The 22,776-nt window shown below is 38.9% G+C and overlaps 1 protein-coding gene across 1 annotated transcript in view; it reads right to left on the reverse strand.

The window, feature by feature from the left end:
- Positions 1-1,175: 1,175 nt before the first annotated feature.
- The window catches only part of cspg4ba (chondroitin sulfate proteoglycan 4ba), a 36,126-nt gene continuing 14,525 nt past the window's right edge, over positions 1,176-22,776 (reverse strand). Inside the window, exons 4-10 of the mRNA XM_084728617.1 lie at positions 21,354-21,821; positions 19,859-20,035; positions 14,326-14,524; positions 11,700-11,831; positions 6,613-6,785; positions 5,361-5,544; positions 1,176-4,935 (exon numbers count right to left, since the gene is read on the reverse strand). Of these exons, the coding sequence (XP_084584743.1) occupies positions 2,876-4,935; positions 5,361-5,544; positions 6,613-6,785; positions 11,700-11,831; positions 14,326-14,524; positions 19,859-20,035; positions 21,354-21,821 (3,393 nt within the window). The 3' untranslated portion in view covers positions 1,176-2,875. The remainder of the gene's footprint in view (positions 4,936-5,360; positions 5,545-6,612; positions 6,786-11,699; positions 11,832-14,325; positions 14,525-19,858; positions 20,036-21,353; positions 21,822-22,776) is intronic.

Below are 22,776 nucleotides of genomic sequence, written 5' to 3' on the forward strand. Positions count from 1 at the left end.
CTTTAGTTAACACCTGTGCACATGACAAACATCCAGAACAGCATTTAGTGTGTTTGGGGTCAAGAAAACAAGTGATAGCTTTCTTTGCACGATACAATCAGTCATGTGGACTGACTCACATCAGTGAAGCTCCAGCTGCAGAAAAAGGATCCTCGTGCTTTTCTAAATTACATTACATGTTTACCTTCTGGGAGATTTCTAGAGGACATTTGCTTTGGCAAGGACACGTTTCTTACTGAGATAGAAGACACACAACACCTTGTTGCAGATCATCTGATATAAGGGATAATTTGGTCATAATAAATCTTGTTAATGGAGAAATGGGCAAAAAAGACTGCACAGGTTATATGTGGTATGATTATGCTGTTGTATGATAACAAAAAAATAACTCCTGGGAAATATTTTAAAGTAGTTTATTAAAAATATGGTATAAATAAATATGACACTTCGGGTTACATCATTCAGATGAGACTGGAATACAGTGGATAGACATTTCTTCAGTACAAAATAATTTCATAACATAGAAGTTTACAGTAGTTTCTGTGACAGCAATTCGGCTTCTCCCATAACTTTCCAGAACATGTCAGAACAGTACCTTTATTTTACAGTAGATACATCATTATAGTGTCAAATAACCAAGGTGTATGGTAGATAATGTAAAAAAATCTGATGACAGAAATTAAAGTTTAAGTGTTAAATAATCAATATAAATACCAGCACTCATTTCAGTCATAGACAGTTTCAGTTTCTTGGAATTTTTCTATAAAATATTTGTCAGTATTTTTTAAGATGAACTCCTTGTGCTAGAAATTGCTGCTAAAACAGGAAAAAGACTAACAACCAGACAGTCATTCTCAGACTAATGAGACTGTTTAACGATTAGCTGCTCAATCTTCTTAAAAGCAGGTGGACTCACCCATATGAGGGGAATCGGAATAAATTACAGAGTATATCTATTATTTGAATTTTAGTCATTGAGGTGAAGGCGGGTCGAGTACAGTGTAGATTTGATTAGTCTTTAAGATCAGTGCGATGATATTTTGTGCACATTTGTTGAAAATAATATATAAATACTACTGTGCATAGTAAAATTTTAAAAAAAAACAACCAAGAAAAACAGTGTCAATATTTTAACCAGTGTGATTTGATCAGGGCTATAAAAAAACAATAGTCCAACATACAGCCACGCTAAGAAGCATTTATGACCATTTATAATATTCAGTCCTGTAATGTTAATCAAAGACCTCAGTTATTGACAATACATGCAACCCTCTTTAATGGTAACATGAAGTAAATGACTTTAACAAAATACCTGAGTTTACAAAAAGTTGCTATACTATAATATATAATACATAACATCAATAAAAAAATCTGCACAATCAATTGAAATGCTTTCACAAGACATCTTTATACCAGTGTCTCTCAGTCTTAGAGTAATTCACAGTTTCAAGCTGTTATTAAAATCATCATCTTCCATTCTGACGATCATAATTCATAATGGAAGACTTCAACGTGCATGAGGACCAGATAACAATATGAGTGATTAAACATACATCAGGCACCAAACATAGGTTATAACTTACCACAATGATGGCCACTCGGTAAATGCTCAAGTGAACAAAGTCTGTCCCACCAACTCAATATACAGCAACGGTCAGTGCTGGATTGTAAATCAGTGTTTCAGTGGATTGTGTGACAACCCAAAGATGTCCCAACATTGATTAATGTATTACAAAAGACTTTGGCCATAGTGGTTTTCTTCTTTATCCACCCTTAAAGCTGCATGAATCACTTTTTGGGCACAAAAACTCGAAACAAGCTCACTGACACCGCCTCATTGTCTGACTACAGATTAAACCCTTTTCACTCTATGCTCCAATAACAGTTGAGCAAGATTTGTACTTGGCAGAACCTCAGTCAGCTTTCTTCTTTCCTGTTACCTGTACTTAGATATGCTATGTGCTAGGTTCGTCTATGCTGAAAAGAAAATCAAAATTTGAAGATGGTAAAATATGTTGCTGTAGGACCTGTACAAGCAACATAGACAGTATACAGTCAGATCTTAAGCTTCTTCTCTTAACATAATGTTACCAAAATGCTACGCTAACTATCAAGCTAATTGCTGTAGATTAGCTAACCTTTCTTGTAGATTAGCTAACTGGTTAGCTAGCCGATTGCTAAATTTACTCAGATAAATATAACTAGCTACCTAACGACTGATGTAGATCAGATCTAAATAGGTAGCCAATGATTGACGTAGATTAGCTAGTTCATTTGTTTGAATTTTGCTAACATTAGCTAACTTAAGATGTACTGGATGTCTCTTTTACAGGTCCCCCAGAAACATGATATAACTTTGTTTTCTTTTCAACATAGATGAGCCACACACACAGTATCTCTAAGTATAGGCAGGTACCAGACTTGCTCAACTGTTATTGGACCAAAGAGTGAAAAGGGGAGTGACTTGGGAAGGGTCAGTTGGTGCTGTGTTTCTGGCCATAAAGAGATCCCTGTAGTTTCACCAACTCTTGACAAAAAACCTTGGTCTTTAGCTTGCTTGCTACCTTGCTAACTTTGTTTGATTGCCACTAGGTGATTGCTTTGTGCTGCTGCTGGAAATATGGCTCATGTGCATACGGGTGTACATACACTGCAGAGTTGGGTGATAATTCTGAGTTTGTCACTGTGAGTGTAACCTTACACATGACACTGTAATTTCATTAAGTACTAATACAAAAATATTGATTAATGCAGTTATAAGCTAGTAATCTCCACAGGTAGCTATTTATTGCAGCTTCATTTAAGTACACGACCAAATTTCAATTTTATATCAAGACCTGTAACAGTATTCTCCAACGTGCTGTTCGGTGGCAGATCATACCCAGTACTGATTCTTCTGCAGAGTGGGAGTGGTAGTTTGAATAATTTGGGAAGATGATGCAGGGGAACCATTACTCCAAGAGCTTATGAGCATGTTTGAATCAATCGTGTTATAAGCTGAGCCATGATTTGATGTCATTAACCGGTCAAGAACAGGGCTACCTGGGCAGGTGTGGTTTAATGGAGTGACTGTCACTGTGGGAACTGTTGCACTCCTCTGAGTTTGACCCTGGTAGGATTGGCTGCTGGGAAGACCAGAGGAAGCTTGCTCCTTTGGTGCAGGAGTGCTCTGCTTCCTTTGCCTGTGGTGTCGAAGATAAACAACCAGGACTACAAAGATGATTACAAGCAGCAGCAGGGCCAGCAGTGGTAAGATAACCAGGAGAGGATTGGAGGTTTTTTGAGGGTAGGACTCTACACGAACTGGTGTGTTCCTAAAGGGAAAATCCTCAGTTCCACGTGTTGGTTTGCCAAGAGTCGTACTGAAAATGCTAGTTCTGTTGGAGTTTCCCCAGCGGCTGCGACCCTTGAACTTTTGCTGATTTTTGCTTGGTTGCTGGGTGGAATGGAAAGCTGTTGACAGGACTGGTGAGGCAGTTCCATTTCTGGATGTCTGGTTTGGTGTCTGAGGGGAAGATGGTGTGGTTGGGACAGGACTCTTTGTGGTTGGAAAAAGTGCTGGATCATATGGCACAACTGTAAAGTGGAACTCCCCTTTAGCAGGTTGGATGTTATCGGCTTTCAATACAAACACCAGTGAGTCATTTAGCTCTTCGACTCCAGTCATGTTGGCATTGAGCTCCAAGGATACCTTCTCCTGCATTACCTCCCGAAAGGTGAAGGATTGAATTGGTACAGCTTTCCTGGGCATTTTAGGTTTTGTCTGAACCACCTTCCCATACTTAGGATGAGAGATCACTTCGAATACAGGGTCACTGTCACTGATATTAGCCAAGACAGAGGCGTTAAGAAAGCTAGTGTTAAGTTTGACAGCGATCCCATTAGGAATCCTCAAACCTTTGCCAATCTGGATCAAAGGTGTGACCGTTATGTTAAGCACTTGGCCTGTCAGGTTCGCCTCTGAAGTGAAGGCAGTGAACTCAAAGCTGTCTTCTGCAGAGGAAAGGGACATCATATGGTAGGACAATCTTCCAGATTGTAGATCCTCCTGTTCGAACTGTGTAACCTCTTGGTTGTCCTTCAGAAGTTTGCCAAAGTTTGGATGCCTTGTAATTTGGTAGTGAATGGTGATGTTTTTCCCATTGGACTCAGCAGCAAGGTTGTCCTGGGTCAGTGATACTGAGGTCTTGCCTTGCTCCAGTGTCAATCCCATGTAGTTGACCAGAGAAATGGTGATTTCTGTCACTTCTAGGTTAAAGAGTTTATATATTGGTTTATGATGGCCATCTGTGACACTGAAGTAGAACACTCCTGAGACAGAGCTTCCATCATGGATAAAATAGACGCTCCCATTATTGATTTGGGCTTGGGTGAAGGCCACTATCGACTCATTCAAACTACCTTCAAGAGCTAGGTAACCATTGTTTGGTTTACTAATCACAGAGAACTTAATATCATCAGGTGGATTGTCCAAGTCTTCAACTTTGAGATTCTCAGGCCTGAGAGCTACTGTATCTCCTTGTACCACCCTCAAACTTGGGGCTTTGGTTTTAAGCAAAGGTGGCTGATCATTTACAGGTCTGATTGTAATGTTAAAACGCTCCTCAACAACATCATCATCATCTTGAGGCCGTTGTGCTGTTTGGCCCTTAGCATTTAGCCATGCACTGAATACAAATGAATCATGAGTTGTTTCTGAGTTGTCATGCTTATAGGTGATACCGTATTTATTAACAATGAACTGTGAGAAGTTAGGTTTCTCCTTGGTGAGGTTTCTCTCACCCACCACGATAACACCATGCTGCGGCAGAGATGTCACCTGGAACCAGACCTCGTGGGAGCTCCGCTGAGGTGTCGGCAGCTTGGACATCAGGTTAGTGGCATCCAGCTTGGATTCATCAATGACGACACTTTCCCCTTCTGTCACCTCAGCACCTAGCACCAAGCAAACATTACATTAATCACCAAGGAAAATATTGTTAAAACATAAACAACAGCATTGTAAGTGTTTTTCTTAATCCAAGCAGTTCTTGGCATGGCAACCTAAAACCCCATTTCAACTAAACTGTCCACTTCAGTTCATTTCAGTTTGTTTTCCATGAGTTATTTTTGCATTTTGATTGGCGTAAGTTGTGGATGGTACCAACAGAACCACTCCATTCCACCCCGTTTTCTCATTAACCCTCTGTTGAGGTTCCATGCGAGCTGAAACAAAACTAAAAGCTGGACTTAAAACTGATTTGTAAGAGAAATCCAAGCAACCAGAGTTTTCTCATTGTCTACGCTCTCATGTCGGATTTCTAAATCTCTACTGTATTAGTATCATAGCTAAGAACATCACTGTACTGCCCAGTTCATACCTGTGTTTGCAAGCAGGACTGTGTTGTGTTCAGGTCCGGTATTCTCATAAGAAATGTCTATTTTGAAGGTCTGGCTGTCCAGAGAAGTAGGCGGTGATGCAACAGAGAAGGTCATTGAGTCCATGGCTTCCCAGCCCACTGAATCGATGGGGGTTTGAATGTACACAACCTCTTTCCTGTCCACCTGAGGTACAAAAACAGCACAGATCCTCAGGCAAACCACGACCCAAAATAAATTCACATCAACAAATTTGCACAACGTGATCAGCCATCCCTGAAGTGAATGTCTGACGATTTAATTAACTGTATAAACAGTTCAGAGACCTCAACAGAACTTCACCATTCTGAAAGACATCACTATGAGATTTTATCAATCATTATCAAATCTGCTTTGTTCAGCAGTAAGTAAAGTACACAAAGTATCACCGTCCATCAGAAATAATTGATTACATAAAAGCCTTACATGTCCCATTCAGCTACAGAAGCACAAAGTCAATTTCCTGAATGAGGATGTAGGACATCAATTATTCATTTCATGGAAATCTGGAAACTTTCCACATGAATGGATGAACTGTGATGTTGAATCTTAAGGGGATAATTTGAATTATTTGAAATGGAGTTGTATGATGTATTTAGTCAATGTACTAGCTATAGTAACAGTCAACATGGACCCAGTTTGGAGAAGCAGAGAGGAGTACCAGCATGGAAGCTAAACAATGTTTTGTCGTGGACAGGGTCAGCAACAAAAGTTATTTTAGCCACGTTAAAAAGTCCAACTAAAAAAATTCAATATCAGATTAAGTGTACACGATATGTTGAATATTTTCACAGCTTTATTTTGCCATCAGACAGCCTCCTCTAATGGGACACCACGATATACAAGCCAAATATCGCTCTGTCCAAACCAACCAAACTCCATGGTTGGTTTGGAGAAAGTGATATTTGACTTACATTACCACAGTTTCCCAACAGAATACGCTGTCTGACGGCAAGGTTTTGGTGCTGACCCTGTCCACAACAGTACACTGCTTAGCTTCTATGCTGGTACCCCTCTCTGTTTCTCCAAAGTGGGGGCATGTCGAACAGCATCTGCTGTAGGTAATACACTGACTATTAATAAGTATCTCTAACAACCCCACAAATAAGCTGCAGTATCCCATTAAACTACTTAACATCCTTTTTGTTTCCTTTTAAAATATTTGCAAGTAAAATGAGAGCAAATTGTTGATATGACCTCCAGTTGCTCGCTCACCATGTCTTGTGTGAAAGTATTGATGTCCACTGTTGAATTATCAGGCTGCCTCGTCACCAGACGCCCCAGTTTTGGATGTCGAATCACACTAAATGTAATGATGCGGTTGGAGGTGTTGCTGACGTCATTGGTCACTACTTGTAGATCCTCATTTGTGATTGGTGTAGAAGAACCTGTAAGAAAGACGTGAAACAGAATTAAGAACAATACTGATGAAGAGGCATGGATAATTGATCATTAAACTGTATCTGTTGAGAGGATTGTTTTTTCTTGTCTGGTATTCAGTTCAGCTGTGACCGCACTGTTAAAACTCTTGTGTGGCTTCATCAAATGTTGCAAGTTTTCCCCTCTGGAAGCGTTTCACATCTTTCTGACTCCAAATTATGCAAAACAAGCTCGGGAATAGACCGATGAGACTCCTTTGATGTGTCGAATTAAAGCTGCACTGCAGACATCGCAGACGTTTTACAGCACTGTCCAACTGCAGTGCGGGGTGTTACATAAAATCCAAACAAGAAATTAAAAGTGGATCAGCTCCTCGTAGGCAAAGAAATCTTCCACTTGGGGAAAATGTAAAGAGAAACATCTCCACAAGATGATGGGAATTGAGAGCTTCTTTTCTTCTAAAGATGAATTTCATAGATTTCTATAGCTCTGTTGCCACTGTGAGGATTATCAGGATCCTAAAAAAAGACTGCTGATAAATGATGGAAGGCAATGATAGAGGGTCGAAGCACAGTGAAATTCATTCATCACTTGTCGTGAGCACTCCCACCATCTCATGTCTGCCTCTCATGGGAAATTTCCCACTTATAGGAAGAGGGAGAGATAGTCTTTCTTGTCTTTTTACATTGAAAAGCTATCTTGCTCTAAATCTGTGCAGGATGGGTTTTTGTTATACTGTCAGATATTTGTGCAGCATTTTGTGATGGTGATTTAAATACATGTAAAATGTGTACATGGCCACAGGAACTGATCAAAATATGTTACATGAACAATTGTTTTTCCAAAATTCTATGTTGTTTAGTCTATGCATGAAAAGTGAGAAAAATGTACCAAGTATTGTGTGAAACATGCTGCAAGCACTGGAAAAACAACAACACAGCATAAATATTCACTGTCTGAAGTTCATACTTTTGAGGCACAAGGGATAATAATACATTTTGAAACTGATAATGATGAAAAAGGATTAGAAGAATAGAGCTGGAGGATGGAACTGAGAGAATCCATGATAGAGTATGATTGAGGCTAGGGTTGCTGAACAGCTTCAGAACTCCTACACCACCATCATCATCACATCTTTCTGATTCTGGAATTGGGTGTCCATTTCTGTAACTTTCTGAAACCAGCTATCCTACAGTAATACACCCACTTCATGTCGTGATTGGCCTTTTTGAAGCTTTTTTTTTAGCTTAAGAAACAGTTCAGGGTAGCGTGCCAAGTGTTTGGCAAAACTTTCCACCCTGGGTTTCACCTTTCAGGCAGCCAGTCCTACCTTAAATTGTAATGGTAATGGTATTTTTCAGACTGGGCCTTATTTTCTCATGTTTTTGCGCCTAAGTGCTGAATAGGGACACAAACAATTTTTTGCATTACTGAGGAAGAGTGCTGCAGCCATAAGATGCCAAACAGATGCACAATGTAGATACAACACCTGCCACTGACAGGATCATATTGTTATTTTGACAACATTAAAGAAAGAGTAAAACACCGTTTGTATAACCAGAAAGAGCTGTTTTATTACTCTTGCCAAACCCACTAGACTCCCTTTTCAAAACTGTAATTTTAACATTATCGTCACCGTCAGCTTCATTCATACTTGACAGAAACCGAACAAAACTTGCCAAAAATGTCTTGGTTAGTCTTTCCACTGCTCCAACAATCACCAATTCTGGTTCTTTGGTCGAAATAAACCTTTGCTTCAGAATGTTAGATGTGAAAATATCAAGAAAGGAGCAAGACGCAGGTCGGTCAGAGGAGCTGCAGAAATGGTGAATGGAGAAGTGCTGTGCCAGAACTTTTTCATATCTACTGTGGTGAATAAAGGGTTTATTTCAACCAAACAATCAGAGTTGGTGATTATTAGAGCTGTGGCAAGATGTTTTTGGTGAGTTTTTTTTTTTGAGGTTCTGTTCTGCGATGATGTTAGCTGCAGAAGCCTCACTCAGTATTGGACCAATTTAAAAAAATGTTGTCCCCATGCCATAAAAGCTGAGCCAAGTTAGCTAAGTCATTGTAGCATGCATGATATTATCTAGCCTACAGTGCTGTGTTAGTATGATGTCAGCATTTTACTCCAACTTCGGTGTGGCTATTCAGAACAACTATAAACACAAACTACTTATTTACTATCAAAATGCTGCCCTTACATTCCCACTGTGGCCATGTCACAGTAACAATACATCACATTATGTAACTAAGTTTTTATGTTCAAGAAGAGCTTGACAGAATTATAAGTAACTTTCAAAGAACGACTATAGCAAGTCTCATGCGTTATTTGCAGGCACCACAATGACTTGCTGTCAGAATGCCTTCTGGTAAATGCTGTTTTTTTACTGATGCATGCCATTTAGCGAGGAGTCTTTGCACAGTTTTGTGATGAGCACATAGAAATTTGAGCACATTGCACAGAAGAGGAAAAACATGAATCTCACCTCCACAGTGTAAAAGTGTTTCATGTCACCCCTCACCCCATCAAAACCCTTCATTGTCAGTTAAAGCTCCCATCCTGCTGACCCCCACCCCCCCTCTCCCTGTGCCTCGCCTGGCACAAAGCACAAACAGGGCTGCCTCAGACAGACAGTGGCACAGCTTTTCAAGTACCCACTCACCCTGTGGCTGGGAAGCTCAGCAGAGCGTGCCAGTTGGCAGTTTGCTGCCCTCACAATAGCCTTTTCCATCTAGCTCACAAACCAGACCACTGGAAATCTCGGAAAACCTTGAAATGTGTTTGCAGACACAGACGACACCCAGTCAGTCTATTTTTAGCATCTGAGTATTAAAAGTACCATACCGTACACCAAAACATTAAGCAATGGCAGCAGCTGATTCACCAGTCTGGTATGTGGATAAAGTAATGACTGTTGGGAAAGGTGCTGAATTATTTAACCAAAGGGATCATGGGCAGACTTCAGTCAGGCTGTAAATATGAGCAGGTTGAATCTTATAAAATACAGCAAATGAGAGGTCGAGATGTCACAAACATACGCAATTAACACCTTCAACAGAGCCCTGACGAAAGAAACAAAAAAGAGGAAGTCATAACTTTGCTTGTGGATATTAATAATACATCTAAAAAGTCTCACAGACAAAAATACGATGTTTCAGTTCATTTTTAAGGAGGCAGCTGCATACTTTCATTGTCATACAAAGACTATAAAAGAGAAACCAAAATTCACAACTAAAAAAAAGAAAGAAAAAATAAGCACAGGTGGAAAGTGTGGATGTATGAAACCAGGGTGTACTGATAATCTAGATGCTGATGTGGAGGACATATTTCTGTAAAGACTAAGTGTGGAGATAACAAATCACAAGACTACAACCATCAATGATTTCATCTGAGTAAAGAGTATCGTTCATGGAAACAAAACCTGTTCCAGCTTATCTTTGTGTGCCACAGAGCTCCACTGTTGTTCAAACACATCAGTGAGACAAACTGTTGCACTGGAAGACACATTCCTTCACTGTAAAAAACAATATATACACAGATGTTGTTAAGCTAAATGGGGGCATTGCTGAATGGAATCAGAAATTAATATTATTTACTCAAAAAATACATAAGAAAGATCAAAAACACCCAATGTACTTATATCTGAATGTGATTTGTTCTAGTCTTTTGCTCAGTGACTTCATTTACTTGATTTGATTTACTTTTTCATTTTATTAAGTTTATTTATTTATTTATTAACATATATTTCTACTTGTGTGCCTTATTCTTTCTTTATTTTTTGTCTGTTTGATAACAATAACAACTAAATTGTTGTAACTTTGCACAAAGACTGTCTGAACATATTACACTATGCAAGGTGTTCTAGGAGGTGTGACTCTGTTCTGAACAAAATGTTGGATTAATTTGCACAAAGAGTCTTCTTGGAAATAAAGCTGTGGAAAAAAATACATTGGCATTTTTTTTCTTAAATCAATCCCACTAATGCTGTCCTACTGTATATACTTACTAGGGATGTGTGCTATTATCCCTCCAGTCGATTTAACATTACTAATCTTGCTAGTCGGAACCAGAGGTACTAGTTGGCTAAACAAATTATTAATATTCTGCTAATGTACCAAATAACATTTGCATCCAAGACGTCACGCTGCCACCCTTCACCAGCTGGGCCCTGGCAGGTGGGCACTAATGCTCAAAAGTAAACCAGCAAGGTTAAAAATGGGACAAAGATGACGTCAAAACCGGTGCAGTTTGGCAGCATTTTGACCTTGAAAATTAAAATAAGGTTGTATGCAGCCTGTGTAAGAATGAAACTGTTATATAACAACTTGGCTGGAGTTCATTTTTGACAGCATATTTTGATTTTGTTTTAGTCATAATCTTCTAATTAAAATATCTGTCATATTTTAGTCATCTGAATGCTTTTAGTTTTAGTAGATTTAGTTGACTAAATATGATAAATCATCAAATCATAGACTGGGCTGCTTTTGTCTGCCATGTCTGCTTTCCTCTGCAGCTGTCCACTATTTTCAGGTAAGACAAAAGTAATGAGCAATGAGCCTATTTAAATTTGTTAAATTTATCTATTCTGCACAGTTTAAGAGACATGCACCTGTACCTCCCCACCACATTAAGACATCAGATCTCGTTTTCATCTCTTCCTTTCATTGACTAAAGTGTCGACTAGAAATAGATTTTTGGCAGTGCCCACATGTTTTAAGAAATGAATTAACTTTTTAAATATATATATCTTTGTGGCTTCTTTTTAAAGTTATACCTCTTGAAGAGTGCCACAGACTAAAGATGCACTATAGCACATTGTTGGTTTTGTTTTTTTCATGAGATTTGTTGAAAATGATTAAAATTAAGTAGAATTCCAGCCTCCTTCATTGATGAGGCTCCACTCAAAAGGAATATTTACCTGGGAAAACCTTGAGTGGACGGTTTTTCTCCAAACTAAGGACTAAAGCTCTGGCGGTGATGCTGAAGATCTGCCTGGGAGTGAAGTTCACACCATCGTTGACTTGCAAGTTGAATCCTCCAGACATGGCACCTGGAAATAAAATGATACAGAACAATTTCATCAAAAGCTCAAACTGTCAAGAAGCCTCTGAAGCAAAGTTGTTAGATGCCGGAGTGAATAAAGACTGCATCTTAGTTTTGTGAGTACATGCTTTTTTTTGTTCTTTCTTTTCTTTGTTCTTGACCGCAGCGGATTTACAAACAAGCTGCGTCCGGTATCTGCAAAATACAGATAAAAAAGGACCATATCAGCATTCCTGATTCTGGTCTCAAGAAAAACTGCAATGCAAGCTAAATATTCTCAATGAGGGAATACTCCATTAAAATCAACTGTCCACACTAATGTCGGTGTGTGTATATATGTAGGTAAAAAAGAAAGAGACATTCTTAAACACGCAGGGTGGGGTGGGTGTCTTACACGTCATTATTAAAACCTTTCCTGGTGGTACAAGTACAGCAGATAAAAATCAGACCAGTAAGCAGAAACCTGATCTGACATAATAAAATTTTCACAGAAGCATCCCACCATTTTACACCAGAGCCTCCAGACTACAACACGTTATCATCTTAAAGCTGGATTTCAGTCCAGTCTGTCTGTATCAGAGTAATTCAGCCACTAAAGAAGACAGCTGCACATCGTCCCTGTTGTCAGGTTCACTGTAAGTTGACACAAGTAGAGGGCAAATGAAGTCATTCAGAAGTGTCAACAGCGTCTTCTAGTGGACAAAAAAGGAACAACAACAACAAGTATCTTGAATTACATACGAAGGTCACATTTGGAGCTTTTAATTACAGGTTAGGACTTTAGGAAAATTAGTAAAATCAGTCTCACAGTATTAAAAAGAATCCATTTCGAGTATCAATATATATCAGAGCAGATATTATAATATTACATGAGACAAACCTTCCTACACACAAAACAAAAACATTATATCTCCTTTTGTTAGTTTCTACTTCCAATTTGCAGAAATAGGATGGCAAAATATGACTGTAATTTTTATTCAGCTGAAAGTTGATAAATGATATTAAGCACTGAGTATACAGATATATAAATTATAAACATGAAGGTGACCAGAAATCCAGCCTAGTTTATATGGAGATAGTCCTCCTCTTCTCTATCTGTCTCCATATAAACACAAGAATCTTTACAATATATCATTGATATTATTGTGTTCACTTTTCTGTTTTGCTGCTTTTGACTGTCTCTTTTTTATTTGTGCTACTACCTTGTTTTTTCTTTTACTAGTAGTTTTATAATTTAATTAGTTTGTAATCTGGGGGGATGTCCACCATATGCCCTCTTGATCTCTCCAGCACCAACTTTCACTTTTGTTGTGTGTTTTATGCTGTTTGTATACATGCAAAATAAAGAGTTTAATAAAAAACAACACATCTGTTTTTTATTATTAAGGCTTTTTCAGGCTAAAGGCAAATCAGATTTGTTGGTGATGTGGCTATGCAACATGGAAGCATGAGAAGTGGTGAAAGTTTGTACAGAAACCTTCTCCCAAAGTGCCAGCAGACAATTTATTTCAGTGTCTGTCCACAGACTGGTGCTCTCTGTGTCCTGCATACCACTGGGTTAGTAGCAGCTGCACAGCTGCTCTGATGCCCTCCTGTCACTCTGGATTTGACATTGTTGTTGAGTGTTGCAGTTTGAGTGACAAAGACACTTTGAAATCAGACTTGAGCGGCTCAATTTATTTTACAAAGTACGCGTGGCAAAAAACAAAACAAAACACATGAAATAAGTGTTTTGCATATTAGATCAAACACACATTTGGAGGTGGTTTGAACACTGATTCAAATCAGATTTCTACAGATGTGAGTCAGTTCAGCTGGTCTGGCTGCTCAAATCAGATTCCAAAGTGTATTTTGTGTGACTCGCAATGCCACACAAAACAACAACATCAAATCAAGTAACAGAAGTACATCTGAGTGGCTGAGCAACGCAATTTGCCAATTTGTCTGGTGATGGAGGAATTCTGCACCACGAATTGACAGCGTGATTGTTTTAAGGGCGAGATGATGGATTTCCATGTCTAATTCTTCTGCACTGGAAAGCTGTGTCACCAGCGTACATAGTTATTGACCCCTCCGTGTTTCCACAGCAACCCAGGCAGAAAGGTTGGTGATGTCTGGACACACAAATCTGATCTGATCACTTGCTAATAACAGTGTGGACAGTCTGTCTTAACAATGTGATTTGAAAAACAAATCTGATTTGCCTACAGTCTAAACAAAATCTTTGTCCCTTCTGGCTCCTCTGGCGTCAGAATCAGGTTTATTGGCATGTAGGTTTCACATATAAGGAATTTGCCCTGGTACAGTGGTGCATGACAATAAACATCGTACCAGAAGATACTGATGAAGATGAAAGATGGGGAGAAAAGCAAAAAGACAATTACATGAAAAATATATACCAATTGACAATTATTAAAAAAAAAAAAGAGTGGTGCAGTTTTGCACAACACCACACAACAACAACCAAACAAACAAAAAAACCCTGATTAAAATGATTTTACCTTTGTGAACAAACAGCAGCTGTCCCTGGTCTATGTGTGCCTGGGTGAAGTTGAGCACTGCCCTCATGGGTGCACTCTTCAGGGCCAGGTGTCCATTGCTGGGCGGCGTCACCATGAAGTGTAGCTCCTCTGGGGGTGAGTCCAGGTCCTGCGCTCTCAGATCCTCTGGCCTGATCTCTGTCACTGAGGACACCCAAACCTGAACACAAGATGGACAAGGACACGGCAGGTATAAAAAAAACAGACCTCCAGGAACACGGGAACAGAGACGTTTTGTTTGACATGGTTCATGCTGTAGAGGCTAACATTATTTGACAACCAAATGTGACTTTGACATTGATGTTAATAGACAGAATGAAATTACTGTCATAATTTGTTATACAACGGAGCGAAAGACGTAACATTGCAGCTTATGTCCATTTGTTGATGCCAGTCTTTCAATAAATCCAAATAATTCAGATGTTCTGGGAAAAATAATAAATAAAACTGTCTGTAGGACAAAACAGGATTATGTCATGTACTTATTTGTAACACTTTTTTCTGCACTGATATAATACAACTAGAGAGGAAGTGAGACACATAAAAGACCAATGGAAACAGCTGTGTCCTGGTCATTCATCACCATAGACAATGCACCCAGGATGCTATGAGTGCGTGAGTCGGTGTCTCCAAGGCTATTTCATGTCTTTCTCCCGCTTTCTGTTCTCCTGTCATTTTCCACTGAACAGTTTATCATCCAACGAAGCAGAAATGCTGCAAAACAATTCCTAACTGAGGCACCTAAAGACGCCAAGACCATAACAATGGAAAAATGTCACTCTGAGCTTCATTCAAGTCACGTTCAACAACATAATTCAAATGGAGGACATCTCAGGACTAAATATAGCCATGCAGAGAGTAAACACAGTTGGATGTTCTGCAGCAGAGTGTTCACTAGGCACAGTTAAGGTCTTGCCTCCATGTAAATTCGAAAGCCTCGAGCTAACGCGAAGGAACAGAGGAACTCATTGACACACAGAACACAAAGCTACTGGACCGCGCAGACACTTGACAACAAAGGATGAGCATCTATAGTCCAGGCCGGAGCAGCTATTGCATAACATGACACAGTCCCGTCCTGCACACAGGTTCTGACAAAGCCATCCACACTGAGATCTATAACTTAAAGTATGAAAAATATTGTTCTAAAATAAAACCAAAAACTATAAGTATAACTAACTATAAAAAATATAGTTAAAAAAATATATATTTGTCTAACACAAAATTATGATGCGGTATGGACAATTGACTTAGAATGACTTTTACAATGGTATTTTTATAGTTGTAGTTACACGTCTTGGTGTGGACGGCCCCTGAAGCCATGACAGTGAGTCAGCATGCACAATACCAGGACCCTGAAAACTAAAACAGCTACAGAGAATTCAGCCATTAGGATTTTTTTTTGGTATCAAAAATGCTGCATGTGCAGACACCACACACACTTAAATCAGATGGTGTGCTCACACAGGTGAACGTGGCTCCAAGCTAAGGAGCTACACTGAAGATTCAGGCTAACAACATGGGCTAAATGACCTCTTCAAGTCAGCTTGGCATGTTGGGGCTTCTGGAGACTTGGATTACACGAGATTGAACAGTATGAAGGCTTTTTTGTTTTTCTTTTTCTCACTCCAGCAGTGTTTTGTGGACTAAAAAAACCTAAACTCAACCTTCAATCAGCATGAGGGTGAGTAGATAATGAATTTTCATTTTTGGGCAACCTATCCCTTTTAAGGTCACAATAAATGTTAATAGTTGGCTTTGGTCTAGAGTGGTTTCTCCTGTGCAAAACAAATTAAAGGCAGACCTGTTTTAACAACTGAGTGCAAATTTCCTGTGAGAACTGCTGAAACGTAAGTACAGTGCTGCCACAAGATTCACAGCATTTTATATTAAGGGTGTGATCACACATACTAGCTAATACACTAACTATCATTCTGAAGGGAAATTTTCTACCACTGCTCTGTTAAAAGCTGGTTAATGTGAGAAATGTCGGTGATCACAGGCAGTGCAGCATGAGGAGAAGTGGGTGCAACAACCTTTAATTTCTATTGATTTCCCAAAATCATGTTTCTTTTTAAAAATGTAAATTAAACAGGTGTTGGCTTGTTCCAATAAAATATTTATTAAAAAAACATAAATCCTATTTTTTTATTGTACACTCTTGGGAATATCAATCAAACTTGTGCTAGTTTATTCATTTTAAGCATGATGTTCATCTGTTTTTGCAAAATGAACTCCTCACTTTGTCACGAAACAGCTGCGGGGGTGTAGCCTATCACAAACATCATATGATGTATGATAGTAGGAGAGAATCTGAGGGTGTAATTTACATTCATAAGCCTCACTGGAGTTTAAATAGCCCTAAAATTCCCCGAGAATTATCAATCTGAAAGCTGCTGAGGTGTAACTGGTAGTGAGCCGCCATCTCACTCAGCTGTAAGTGTTACTGGAACAGAAACATGGGGTACTTTTTCAATTAGCACCTATAAACTGCATCCACCTACCACATGGGACACCACAGACATCACACAGGTGCCACACACATGTGAGTGTGTGTTCATCTAGCAGAAAGTGACTGCAGCTCCACTGATCTCCCATTTAGCCAGCAGTCACAGCAGGATCGATTGGATGAGCCTGCTGAACAACATCAGTGTGACTCACCACATTCAAAGAAAACACACATGGGATCAATTTGCACAAACAGCCCCCATGGAGTCGAGATCAATCCCTCAAACGTAACAAGGCGTCCTCCGTTCATCAGGCTGCAGCTTTAGTGATGGTGACAACAGTTGAGTTTAAACAAAACAAACTCACATCTTTGATCAGCTTTTAGTGAATTCCCATGCGGCTTCGCTGTCAATCCTCAGCTGTTTTCATGTTTATTTGCTGAGGTGTTTTTAATCAACTTGTGTTTTTATCTCTGAAGCACAATTTATTTCTCTTAGATCTGTTTTTAAATCGCTTTTCTCCTCTTGTCAGAAGATCATAAAATAAGATAAATAATTCAGGAGACTCAAAATGATCAATTTTAGTCCCACTTAAACCTCTTAAACTCCACTAGGACGCCCATGTCCTCAGCTAACGTTACTGTCATTACTGTCTAGAATGCTTTTTTGGTGCCAACCACATCCTGCTAGCATGTCGAGGAGATGCTAAATAGTCCTCCAAATGGAGGCTGAATTTTGATGGGTCTCTTAACCTCTGACCTCAAGATATTTAACTGAAATTGGCTTCTATGTGTACCCAAGAGTCTCCGCTTTGAATACACAGCCACTTTATACTAATCCCATGTAGTTTTTAGCATAACCCCTGCAATTTTTATTGAATATTTCTTCATACTAAACAATACTAGAATTGCATAAATTGCTACTGACTGGAAAGACTCTTGTGGATTCAGTGAGCCCAATTATATTCATGTGTGATGATGTTAGTTCCCATAGTAGCCATTAGTGATTGTAATGAGACCATTTTTGAAACTTGACCTCACTGTATAAAATGACCTATCTTTCCTTCTATCAATTCTCGAGAGGCCAGAATGGTCAGATTTTGCACTAAATTTGTGTAATAAATGGTATCATCCCAAAAATTGCCGCAACAATTTATGGGACATGATGGGAATGGGAAATATACTTTAAAGAAATGCTCTAAACCCCCCTTACTTATATTCAACATATGAATAAGTGTCTCACCAACCACAAGGTTTATTACAGATTAATGACTAGAAAAACTTAAAACACATAAACTGCATCTCAAATTAATCTTGAGGTTCCCAGCTTTCAAATACAGTATATCACTTTTATTTTTGATATACTGCTGACCTGATATCTGCCCTGTGGTTTCCTAAAAAAACAAAAATGGGTCTATGGTAGGGATAAGTGGAGCATAACTGGCTACAATCCTCATAATAAAATGATGTTAAATTACATATCAGAAAAAACACCACAGATTGCTAATTTCTATAATTTAAAAATGTCTGTCACAGACAAACAAAAACAGGTTGAATGCTTTTCAATTATTACTGCCACAACTGTAAAGTCAAGACTTTTGTCGGGGGTTTCTAGTTTTTACTTTCAGTTTATACATGTTGGCAGATTCTGCAGTATAGACATTATAGACAAAGAATAGCATATTTTTAATACAGATTTATGCATTTCACTGTAGATTTTATTTTGTTCCTTCTGCCCTGATATTTATTGCATGCTTGTCTTAGGGTTTATTTAGGATTTGACAAGCTTATATAACATTTAAATATAATTCCTGTGGCACAATTCAAAAACAAAGATGAGCCCTTTTAAATATTGATTCAGAAAACATCAAAGCTGTTTGAATATGAGAGAATAAATAACCCTGTGATTGTAAGAAGACTGTAAGTCTCTTAAAAGCTCCTAAAGTTTGAGACCCAACATGAAGTGCAGTGGCAGAGAGCCACCTTGTGGACAGTGAGAGTCCAGTTCATTTTCACGTAAAGATGTAATGCCTACTGATCACATTCAGATTAAACTGATCATCAATATGTGCAGACCAGTTTATCAATGACACCAAAGATCACAAACAGCTTCTTGCCACAAATATTCTCAGAGTTTCTGATTAAAACTACTTGAATTATACTGGCTTCCTGGTGTTTTTCAGGGCAGTACACATTTTAGAAGTCACTCTTTTCTGAATCTACAGGATCCCAGAGGAATTTGAGGCATTTGGGGCAAAGCTGCACAGACAATAGAGACCTACACTTCACGTTCTCCTCCCAGCTGGACCTCTCCCAACTCCAGCTGACAGAGCACAAGTCAGCACTGCTCAGCACACTGAGACACATGGGTCGCACATATTCGACATGTACATGAGTAGAAGTGCTTTTCACTGACAGGGAGTGAACACACAGGGAAGGGTTTCTTTGTATAAGCAGAGAGATGTGAAGTAGATGAATCTGGACTGAACTGAAGCCGTGTGGTGTCAGTGTTTGCTATTTCCAGGCGGTGCCATCATGTCACTCAACACTCGGATGCTGTGAAATGAGACTAAATTCAAGGGACATATTTTCAGCGGCAAGACCTTATGTCTGTGTAATGCCTGGGGTTTATTTTCCATTTGATTTAAACTCTTTTGTATTCATAAGAAGCCTTAGAAATCATTTCCAGCCAACCCAAACTATGCAAAACAGCAGCTCCCTCGTCAATTCACTGAAGCAGCATCGCTGGCAACCGACCCACTCCAAAGCCGTGCTTTATTTTCATACTAAGGGACTCTGTTTGAAAACTTAACACCAGAACAGACCTTCCTACACGTCTTCCAAATGTATGTCAACGTCTGTTCAGTGCTGCCAGCCCCCCTGGACCCTCCTCCACATAGCAAACATAGTTTCCCTCATCCAGTCAGCCGTGGCAACTTGCAACACTGCCCACATGAAAATTGTCTGACAGTAAGCTATGGTGCCAGACCTGCTAGTAAAAAAAAAAAGAGTCCAGAGTTTAAATATAGAGCAGCAGTGCAGACTCACCCTGAGGACCCTGTTGGCTGTAATAACAGGAGGCTCATCGTTGACAGCTGTAACCTGGATGTACACCGTCTGGGGTGCACTCTGCTTCCTCAGGCCTGTGTCATTGGCCACCACAGTGAAGTTGTCAGCTAAGGTTTCGCTGCTGTCGTGGACGTAGTAAATGAATTCGTGTTCCACCTGATTAAAGAAGATGCAAATTATTAGGGAGAACCTGAGATTAAAACTGTAAACATTTATGCAAAACACAGAGGTACAAAACGCTGTAATGACTTGTGACCTTTAGGTCACTATCTTTTCTTATTTCATGACACAACATGTGTATCAGGACAAAAACTAAACACATTACTGCTTTGTAAAATTGTAAAAATTAATTACGAGAACAAATATGACGGTCAGCTGTCAAATGAGATGAAAAGCTGGTAAAGCCAGGATACTGTTATTTTTCCTTTGCTCAACCTTTGTAATTTAAAGGGATGGTGCACTTCAAAATCAAAAACACATATTAAATACATATATTTCCTGTGGCCTGTAGTGGAATTTATCCATCTAGATAGTTTTGGTGTGAGCAGCAGAGTTCTGGAGATCTCAGCTGTAGAGATGTGTGCCTTCTCTCCATATATTATGGGACTAAATGGCACTCAACTTGTGGTGCTCAAAGTGCAAAAAAAATACATTCAAAATTCAACAGCAATGTTTCTTTTAAGAAATCATGAGCCGATTACTCAAGATAATCTGTAGACCTTGTTGTGAGCAGTTTCAGGAGGGAACTACTTTCTTTTTAGTAGAAAATTCTAGTTCCATTATATTTGAGAGAAGGCAGACATCTCTACGATGATACAACTCTACAACTCTGCAACTCAGACCAAACAGTCTAAATGGAAAAATAGCACTACAAGTAAGAGAAAAAAATATGTACTTTTGATTTTGCGGTGTGCTGTCCCTTTAAAGCTACCACAAGGAAATTTCATATGTTGTTGATTTTGGAGGACCCTGTGGACAAAAGCAGCAGTGTTTTCACTGTCAAAATGCCTGTAAATTTAAGAAATCATTCTGTCCTGTAAATCATTACGTGGTTGTAAAATGAAAGATGTGACATCTGTGTCTTCAGTGTTACTTATGGGCATGACAAATACTACTGCCAGACTAGATAAAATTTTCATCCATCAATGCAACTGCCAGTCTATTTCTAATTTTCTGTAGCATCTACAGTATTTTATCTTTTATTAATATGAATGAACATTACTGTAAATATGCCAGAATAATTTTCATCCATAGTCCCCGGCAATGACCTAAAATCAATATAAAGTCAAGATACAAGTTTTGAATGATAAAGACATGTTAATTACAGTAAAAGCAGAACACAGACACGTGCAGAAATATGACAAATTAAATCACAGATTAACAAGACAAAAGCAAACAGCACAACAAACAACACAAGCAAGGACATGAGAAACAATAAAAAACATTTCTAAGTGTGTCTGTAAGAATATCTCACCTGCCTCCTGGTGAAAGAGGTTATGGGTACTCCGGGGTGTCTGGAGTGCTCGATGTGACCATGCTGCGGGGGTACAGTCAAACTGTACAGGAAGTTGATTCCAGAAAAGTGTCGGTTGGTGACTTTGAGCAGCTCCTGGGTCAGTGCCTTGGAGGCGCCCTCGTTCAGTGTGATATTGGTGACCTGAAGTGGGATGAGGCGTGGGATGATGTCAACAGACATCCTAATGTCGTTGACATCAGTGACCCCGTTGGTGACATCGAGGACGAAAGTGTCACTGACTTTGCTGGGCTCCACCTGCACGTACTGGATGTTCCCACTGTTAATGTCCTCCTGGGTAAATGTCTTGACAGGAGACTGTTTGGTTCCGATGTAGCGCTCCTTGACAAAACGCCGGAGAAAGCCATGAGACGGGGCTACCTTGACTGTGAATACAATCTCAGATGGCAGGTTGTCCTCATGAGTGACCTGCAACAATCAGAAAACATATTCAGTGGTTAAATTTGAAATGTTCCATGTGTCACTAAAGTTTAGTTTTCATTTTGCTCTAAATACAACATGGCATCATTGTAAAATGTAAAAGCAAACACTGCTCAGCATGTGTACCTTTTCAGCAGCTTTAAAAAAGAGAGCAGTAAAACCTCTTTCTCTTTAGGGTTAGTGTGATGTTGTCCTTTTATTACAATCTATATTATCTGCCACATGTTGTTCAAAAAGATGCAGGTTGTTAAATACTCTGATAATCTTACACTTAGATTTGGAAGCTCTTAGCATGAAACATGTACAATGAAGCATTGTGCTCAGGTTCTACAAGTATGCATACTATTGTTATTAATGTTATAATTCTTCTCATTATCATTGTCTGTAAAAGAAGAGCTTTAGTTAACAATTTTCAAATAACAATAATAATAATAAAACATCCTAGATTTTGGTAGCATAAAAATTGTGACAGTGTAATAATATTTCAAATGTCCCTCCAGTATTTTCACGGGCTTCTTTTGTGATTGTTGCAGCCTAAAATGCCTGATTTCACAGCAGCTTTTCCTAAAAAAAATGTGATGCATGTGATATTTTTAGTTTTTATTGCAATTAAATTGTGTGAGCAAATGAAAATTGCCAAAAAAAAGGGTGCACATTTTTTGTATAATTTATTAAAAATCAAAGGCAACTTGTTCCAGGGAGAATAAAAGCACACCCTGAGTTGTCAAAGAGTTGTGAAGTAACCTTAACAAAAAGGCCTCAGGACTAAAACAAAAATGTCAATAAGAAACAGAAACTACTAAGTAATAAAATATTGAGTGGGTTGCAACCTCCTGAAGGGACTAAAAAATACAACTTAAGATTGTCAAATATGAATAGAAAAAAAATAATTCTGGCCTTCAAAATAGCCATCATATGGGTGACAGACCAATGAATCAGGCAT

This window comes from Lutjanus erythropterus, chromosome 10 (assembly GCF_056507025.1).
Source record: "Lutjanus erythropterus isolate fLutEry1 chromosome 10, fLutEry1.hap2, whole genome shotgun sequence".
Lineage (NCBI taxonomy): Eukaryota > Metazoa > Chordata > Actinopteri > Lutjaniformes > Lutjanidae > Lutjanus > Lutjanus erythropterus.